At 50.8% G+C, this 8,591-nt stretch overlaps 1 protein-coding gene across 1 annotated transcript; it reads left to right on the top strand.

Moving 5' to 3' along the window:
• Window positions 1–5,442: 5,442 nt before the first annotated feature.
• On the top strand, window positions 5,443–7,969 carry Bhlhe23 (basic helix-loop-helix family member e23). The gene has a single exon (XM_028774158.1). It carries the CDS (start codon window positions 5,600–5,602, stop codon window positions 6,269–6,271), a length of 672 nt encoding a protein of 223 aa, XP_028629991.1. The 5' UTR covers window positions 5,443–5,599; the 3' UTR covers window positions 6,272–7,969.
• Window positions 7,970–8,591: the final 622 nt, after the last annotated feature.

Raw genomic sequence — 8,591 nt, 5'->3', positions numbered from 1 at the left:
GCAGAGGCAGGCGGATTTCTGAGTTCGAGGCCAGCCTGGTCTACAGAGTGAGTTCCAGGACAGCCCGGGCTATACAGAGAAACCCTGTCTCGAAAAACCAAAAAAAAAAAAAAAAAAAAAAAAAAAAAAAAAAAAATTACCATTCTGAGAGCCGTGTTCACTGACCACAGGGTAATTACATTAGAAACAAGTAAGAAAGGAAACCGCACATACACTCACATGTCTATGTTTATCCAAGATTTCCATGGTGAGGTCTGCTGAGATCATGCAGGGGGATGCAGACTGGTGGCCAAACCTAGATGCAGCAGTGTGCTCAGGCAGAAGCAGGGGCTTCTGTGAGATCAGAGGTCTGATTCTATCATTGTTCTCAGTTCTCTGCAAGCAAGGATCTGAGGGAGTTAGTTCTTTAGGACAAGGGAAGTGTCCAAACGGCCTCCAGGAGGAGAAGAAACAACTCAGCTCAACTCTGGGAGGCAATGGGTGCTTACAGCTGAGCCCCTGGGAGGCAAAGGGTGTTTACAGCCAAGTGCCAGGTGCTATAATCAGGGTCAGCACCACCTACCCACGTCTGCCTGGTGGGTAGAGACATGAGGGTCTTAGAACATTATTCCCATGGAGTAAAACCTCTATCTTGTGAGAAAGAGGAGGTGAGGGGGTGGGGACAGGTAGAGATAGCTACAAAGTAACTACATCAGGACTAACCCCGAACCCTGTGCCTCCTCTCTCACAACTCTGTGGAGTCACTCTAAAGAACACCCCTCAGTTTAACGGGGCAGAGCAGAACCCCACAAGCCCAGAACAGAGACTGAGTCAGCAGTGCGGGCCTGGGCTGGGAGGGGAGAGAATGCCAGCAGGAGAATCTAGTAGGATGAGGTAGAGGCTGTCCTGAGGTTAGTTAAGGTGATGGCTGTGTATCCCAGAATGCAGCTGCTGAGTGTTTTCGAATGGAATATTCTGAATGAACGAGTTGCAGATTGTACAAATTATGTCTTGATAAACTTGTTTAAAACACAGCTGTAATGTTATGTATTACATTTGTGCATGTGATATGTGTGAGAGTATATGTGTGTGAGCAAGTGTGTGAGCATGTGTGTATGTATGAGCATGGGTGTGTGTGTGAGCACATGTGTGTGTATGAGCATGTGTGTATGTGAGCAGTGTGTTGTGAGCATGGGTGTGGATGTGAGAGAGAGCACATGTGTGTGAGAACGTGTGTGTGAGCATGTGTGTGTGTGTGAGCATGGGTGTGTATGTGTAAGCATGTGTGTGTGTATGTGAGCATGTGTGTGTCCCAGCACCTGTATAGAGATTAGATGACAATTTTCAGGACTCAGTTCTCTCTTTCTCACGTGGATTCTAGGGATTGATCTCCGGCGATCAGGCTTGTGAAGCAATTGCTAGCCCTAAAAACATAAATAAAACATACACAGGACACTTCCTGGCCACCTTGGAAAAGGCTAACAGATGCTCCTGGGGGGAAGGGAGAATGAAGGGAAAGGGATGAGGCCCTGTCAATGCGCCTGCAGATGGTGCGCATGCGCGGATGGGAGCGTGTCCTTTGTGGTGCTTCTAGGCAAAAAGCAAGGGCATAAGGGCAAGACTTTTTCTATGGTCCCTGTGGTGGTTTGAATAAGAATGGGTTCATATATTTGAATGCTTAGTCATCTGGTAGTGTTACTAGGGAAAGATAGGAGGCATGGCTTTGTTGGAGTGGGTGTGGCCTTGTTGGAAGTGTGTACTGGGGATGGGCTTTGAGGCTTCAAAGGCCCAAATCAGGCCCAGTGTTTTTTTCCTGCTGCCTGTGGATCCAGATGTAGAACTCTCAGCTCCTTCTCCAGCACCATATCTACCTGTGTGCCTCCCTGCTTCCTGCCATGATGATAATGGACTAAACTGAAACTGTAAGCAAAATCCAATTAAATGCTTTCTTTTATAAGAGTACCTGTGGTCATGGCATCTCTTCACAGCAATAGAACAGCGACTAAGATAATCCCCCCGTGGGAAGTGGAAAGTCCATACCTTGGAAGAATTTGAGGGCATGGACTAGTGCCACCCAGAAGCACTTGGGAAATCTGCGTGAGACTGGAGTCACAAGGTTTCCTCATATGAAATAACTAAATTACCCCAGAGGAGGCTGAAGCCCATCACCTGACATCCAAACAGTGGGCGTGGAGTCTCATCCAAAATCTCAGGTCCATTTTAGACTCAAAGAACAGGTAGACAATACCTACTCTGAGTCAGGATGGAACTATCCTGATTCCAGTCCCGTGAGCTATCTATCCTGAGACCATGTGTGTTACTGAGAGGACCCATATCTGTAACAGAACGGAAACAAATGCTTGGTGCGAAGCCTCATGCCCTCCTTGCCTTGGTGGATAAGAGGCAAAAGCGTTGCCTTCTCCTCCACTGTGGTCCTCCTACTCAGCCCTGGGATGCCTATAGCACCCAGCTCCAGCAAAGGAACGTTGGATGGGGGTGATGGTATAACTGGGCTTTCTCCACTTCCCACGTCAACCCAACCGCTAGCATGGGAAGGGCCTGAGAAGTTGCTTATGCAATCTCCTTATCATCCAGCAGGTGGCAGTGTGGCACTGCAAAAACCTCGCCTCTCCGTGTACCGCCTATTGCAAGTTGGTTTGTGGTTTTGACAGGATTTCATATGTATCTCTGGCTGTTCTGAAACTCGCTATGGAGACCAAGCTGGCCTTGAACTTAGAGATCTGCCTGCCTCTGTTTCCCAAGTGTGGGGATTTAAAGGCACCACATACAGCCATCTTGCCTATTACAAACAGGTGGCTGGCTACCACACCTATTCCCCAAGTTTCCCCAACCTAGCCTTTCAGAGCTGTGTGGGTACAACTGAGCGTTCTTGATTATCTGGATGTCTCCATTTCTTTTTTGTCGGTGTGATAAACACGCTGGCAACTTACGGAAGGAAGGGTTTTAGTTCATAGTTCAAGGTACAGTCCATCCTGTGAGAAAATCGAGATGGCAGGGAGCTTGAAACACATGACCACATCCCATCAGCAGCCAGAACAGGAGAGCAACTGATGTTTATATCATTCTGTTCATTTCACACAGCCCAGCATCCCACCCCAGAGCACAGTGGACCTGCCTTCTCAGCGCTACCGTCACAATCAAGATGTCCCCTACAGAAATACCCAAAGTTCTACCTCTCAGGCAATCATAGGTTCTGTTAAGCAGACAATTGACATTAATCATCTAACTGAAGAACGTCTGCTCTCCTAGCTGGGCAGTTTAGAAAGCCCATTCATCACAGATCCAGGTTTAATGCACCTTTGGAAGAGCAGTCAGTGCTCTTAACCACTGAGCCATTTCTCCAGCCCAGCAGTCATTGTTAAAGCAAAGCTTGAAGACCCACCTTATCCATGATTGTGACCTAGAGTTCAGTGCACCCTGCTGACACCCCACTCATAACATTTCCACATTCTCACAATGTCCTCTCAACATCACCCAAGAGCCTCCCATTCATCATGACCAGAGAGGTCCTCCTCCATCCACAGGGTGAGACCTGGATCCGTGCAAACAGTACACTCTCCCTAGCCTCCCACACTGCTTTGGTCAGGCCCTGGGAGCTCTACTGGACTGGAGCAGACACAGGCAAAGTTGTCCCTCTTCCTTCCCATCTCTGCAGCTGCGGTCACAGGGCAGTCTTAAAAATACTCTCCCAAGATGTCTCCCTGAAAGCCTACCTCCCTGTCATCCAAGAAGACAGACTCCCCTGAAGAGCTTCAGGGGCTTGTGCTGCCGGTGTGTGCCTCTGGATACCAACGGTCCCTACTAGTCCTCTTGTAGACCTTGTCTCTTCTAGTTGCCTGAAGTGATCCACAGCCTCAGGATCACAGTGAAGTCTCTACCAACTCCCACCCATACTGCCATCAGCCCAGGGACACTTGGAAACAGACTCACAGAGACACCTCATCCTTTGGTCCAGGATGCCCTTCTAGTCTCCACAACATAGCTGGCCATATGGTAAACTAGTTCTGGGCGGTCAAGAAGCTGTTGTCTGGCTTCTTTCTTTTCCAGGCCCACAGCAAAGGCTGATGTTTCTTAAGCACATATGTGTTTGTATCTGTGTTCTTGCTTACTGGTAATGGCATAGAGCCCCCAAAACCTTCCAGAAAACACATGGCTCTCACCCACTCACTTCACAAATGTGCCTCAGGCATTTGTGTACTCTTAGAGAGTACCCAACAGTTGAATAATTTCCCTGATAAAAGTCAGAGAACAGAGAGGCTAACGGACTCTTCCAAGGTCATACAGCATGAACGGTTCTGCCTTGTGTTGGAAGCCAGGATGACCTCATCTTTTACCATATTGAAGAGAATCCAGCTCTTGCTGAACCCACAGAGCCCTAGCAAGTTTACATCTTGGGGAGCTTCTCGAAAAGCACTAAGCCCCTCAGCAGCCTTCACGTTTGGGTCTTTAGTTGACAAATATGAAAAGCCAGGCTGTAGCCAGAAGCTCCTCGTGTTCTTTAGGTAGAAAGGGAGCCTTCAGCACTAGGCGGTACCAGAAACTCAACCTGCTCTGCTTTCCTAACCTCAAAGAGTTTGAGCCTCCGATAAGGCAGAGACTTTGGCTCTGTGGCTCTCACGCCAAGAAAGATGAGCCAGTGCCTAGCACAGCCCCTGTTCATGAGTGTGTAATAATGTAGGAATCAGACACTCAGGATCAGCTGGAGCACAGGATCTAGGCTACTTGTGTGGGGAGGGGTCTGCGCTGGGACTGAGGCCTAGGCAGGTGAAGTCAACCCCAGTTCCTCACTTACAAGAAGGAATCTGGACACTCCTACAGTGACTTCTGCTCGGCCCTCACTCCCAGCCAAAACAGAAAATCTGTCATACTCTTCCCCCTCAGGACAAGACAGGGAATCCTTCACCTCAGAAGTCGAGGGAAACTTCTGTCTGTCCTAAGCAAAAGGTTTCACCCCAAAAGCAGGAGCCACACTGGGATATACCTATCAGGAGAACTTCTTGTTGATGCAACAGACAGAAGAGACTAAAGACCTGACGCCTACAGGAAGATGATATAATTCAACCCGCAAGGGCCGGGCCTCTGATCTGGAGACCTGAAAGAGAACCGGGCTGGGAGCTCCCGCTCAGCGCTCAGCTCCTACGGGTAGGGACCCAGAACAAGGCAAGACTGAACCCAGTACCCTTGTCTGGTCCTTTCCCAGGACCGGAGCCTTGAGAAGGTACCCCCCCCCCCAGGAAACAAGAGATGGCAGTTGAGGCGCCAAGAAGCAGGAAAAGCGCCCTCAGGTCCCGCGGCTCCTATCTTCGGGCCAGTGGGTCCGCATAAAGGGTGGAGCGGGGCTGAGAAGATGCGGGCAGCAGGTCCCCTCTGATTGGACGGCGCGAAGTCCCAGCGGGAGCCTCAGCAGCTTAAAAAACGAAGCCAATACAGTGGGAGGTAGAGCGGCCCCGGCCGGCCACGCGCCTTGGTGAGGAGGCGCAGGAGGGGTGGCCGGCCGGAGTCCTCGGCCACACGGAGGCCCGAGGACAGACAGACAGCCGGACAGCTGGACGCGCCCGCAGGGCAGGAAGCTGCACTGCTGTAGCAGGCTCCAGGGGTCATGGCCGAGCTCAAGTCGCTGTCGGGGGACTCGTACCTGGCGCTGAGCCACAGCTACACGGCGACCGGCCACGCCTACGCTGCGGCGCGCGGATCGGAGACGACACGCGGCTTCGGTGCATCGGGTCCGGGTGGCGACCTCCCCGCGGCGCCCGCTTCCCGCGTCCCCGCCGCGACGGTCGAGAGCAGCGGCGAGCAGAGCGGCGACGAGGACGAAGCCTTCGAGAGGCGGCGGCGGCGGCGAGGGCCCGGAGTCGCGGTGGACACACGGCGGCGGCCCCGGGAGGAGCGCTCACTGAGGCTCAGCATCAACGCGCGCGAGCGGCGACGCATGCACGACCTGAACGACGCGCTGGACGGGCTGCGCGCAGTCATCCCCTACGCGCACAGCCCGTCGGTGCGCAAGCTCTCCAAGATCGCCACGCTTCTGCTGGCCAAGAACTACATCCTCATGCAGGCTCAGGCCTTGGAGGAGATGCGGCGCTTGGTGGCCTACCTCAACCAAGGCCAGGGCCTCGCGGCGCCGGTGGCCGCCGCGCCTCTGACGCCCTTCGGCCAAGCAGCGGTTTACCCGTTCTCAGCGGGCGCCGCGCTCGGGCCCTGTCCAGACAAGTGTGCCACCTTCTCGGGATCGCCCTCGGCGCTTTGCAAACACTGTGGGGAGAAGCCCTGACGGCGCCAAGCTCCTCTGCAACCGCCTTTCTATTTAGACTGTCCCCTGTCCTCGCTGGCGGAACCCTATGAGGAGAGGACCCCGGACTCCGCTTACAGAACTGTTGGGTGCAGAATGCGAAGTCCGTCCTGGCAGAGCCAGAGACTTGACGCCGCATCCATGGAGCTATCTCAGCTTTAAAAAAAAAAAAAAAAAGGCCACGAGAGGGGAAAGGTAGTGGCTGGTCCCACTTCTGACAGGTGACTCTGCCCAAGGCTCAGGAGCTCAGGCACAGAGCATCACGCTTGATCACATCCTAGCACTGGGGATCGTCCTCTGTCCAAGTCCCTTCTAAGCCGACTTGCAGGTCCTTTCTCCAACGCAGGACGGGTGTGACTCCCCCACCGCGGGCTTCTGTCGGCTCCAAGACTCCAGACCCGGCCAATGAGCGAGATTCCTCCGTGGTCCTTTGGAGAGGACATGGAGGCAAAGGCAGGAAGAACCCAGGAGGTGAGGTTTGCAACGTTTTCCAAGTTTAAGCTTGTTCTGTTAACATTCTTCCCTGCTCAGAGACTTAGGAAACCCAAGCCGGCCTCAAAAGTCTGTGGAAACATCCGTAAAATAAGCCTGGACAGCCAGCGACTGTCTCCTGGGAGCTGAGCTGGGCGTCACTTTGTTCTGCTTGTCTCAAGGGGTGGAGCCTTCACAACCTGCTCAGGGCTACTTGACCCTGGAGGGTCAGCCGAGGACTCCAGTCTAACTCCAGGACCAACCAAGCCCCTCTGCGCCAGTTCGGGAACTTCTGGAGGAAGCCGGGCTACCGGTGAGTACCCGGCTCTGGACTGAATGGGAACTGGTTACTCACAAAATCCGACCGCAGCCCAGAATCCTGCCACTGTACCTAGTCCCGAGCCTTAGCCCGCGAGTCCCAGATGTTGCCTGGTTTTCGCTCTGTGGCCCTCAACAGCTTCCGCCTCCATTTACCCAATTTTCTTGGCTTTCATTGATGCAAAGCCAATCGGCAGAGGGCCGCTGCTCAGCAAAGCGCCTGTCTATAGCGCTTAACTTTAATGAATGCCTTGGAAAAGCCCCTTTTGTATTTGCAAAATGATGTGTGTGATTAAGTCTTATTCATAAAGACGTATGCTTAATACTGGTCTCTGCTAATTTCTATTTTTTTTTATTTCTTAAATGTCTCTTCCCCTCCCCTAAACTAATCTGCTTTTCACATTTCAAAACAGACTGTTTTTCAACTTCACTTAAGATGAACAAGGAAAGCTGGAAAGTCAAGTGTTGTTAGCTCTAGGGTCATTACTCACCATTATTTTTTTTTAAAATCCGTTGTTTATATTTAGACAAGGGATAGTGTGCAGAATAAAGTACTTAAGAGCTCTTTTTTTTATAAAAAACATAATATGACTAAATTTTAATATCGAATTAAGTATACATCTATGACTTGATTTATACTTTCAATCTCCAGGCAGTGATATTGGCTTGGGATCCTTCTTCTAGAGCCCCAAGAAATGTCTGAGATTTTAAAATGGATCCATACACCATTAAAAGATAGATGAGCTCATACCAAAAAAATGTTTAGGAGTGTTGGGTAGAGACATACCGGTGATCCCAACCTGCAGGAGATGGAGACAGGAGGATGGCAATTCTGAGACACCCCCCCCCCAGCAGCAAACTGAGACCCTTTCAGGAAAAGAAAAGGATTCACTTTGAAAAGAAAAAAAAAAAACCTTTCACTAGAACGAAAGCAGTTTTAAAAGAGCTGGGTGTGGTTCATGCATCAGCCTCAATACTGGAGAGGAAATGGGAGAATGGTTTCAATTCTAGGTCAACGTGAACTAGATCTAAACAAGACAATAACAGCAGCTCCCCCCTTCAAAAAAAAACCAAAAATAACTTTTTTACTATTTTGCTAATAAAAATGTCTCCAATTAGTAATCGTAAATAAGTTCAAATTAAATCAGAACATTTTGAAACCTCAAGCTGTTCTCCAAAACATCAGCAAAACGTTAACTTGGATGAGTGAGCAAGGTGAGGTTTTCCAAAGCGAAACGCCACAGCTTTCTCAATTATACCCATTAATAAAGCATCCTGGGCTAGCACAGAAAGCTTCCCATTCGGAGGCCATGCTCCACAGCCTCTGCTGGACAGCAGAACTCAGCCAGCAAGGGTGCTTGTTGTAAGTGGGGTTCTTTTGAAGAAGCTCATGGGGGCTTTAGTCAGTTTTTCCCATGGGAGTAAAGGGTTAAACTCCTGTGGGTGGGAATCATTGTCTTTGAAGGAAGTCTTCCTCCTCCTCCTCCTCCTCTTCCTCCTCCTCCTCCTCCTC

This window comes from Grammomys surdaster, unplaced genomic scaffold (genome assembly GCF_004785775.1).
Source record: "Grammomys surdaster isolate TR1022 unplaced genomic scaffold, NIH_TR_1.0 238, whole genome shotgun sequence".
Taxonomy (NCBI): domain Eukaryota; kingdom Metazoa; phylum Chordata; class Mammalia; order Rodentia; family Muridae; genus Grammomys; species Grammomys surdaster.
This window is presented reverse-complemented; position numbering and strand designations above follow the sequence as displayed.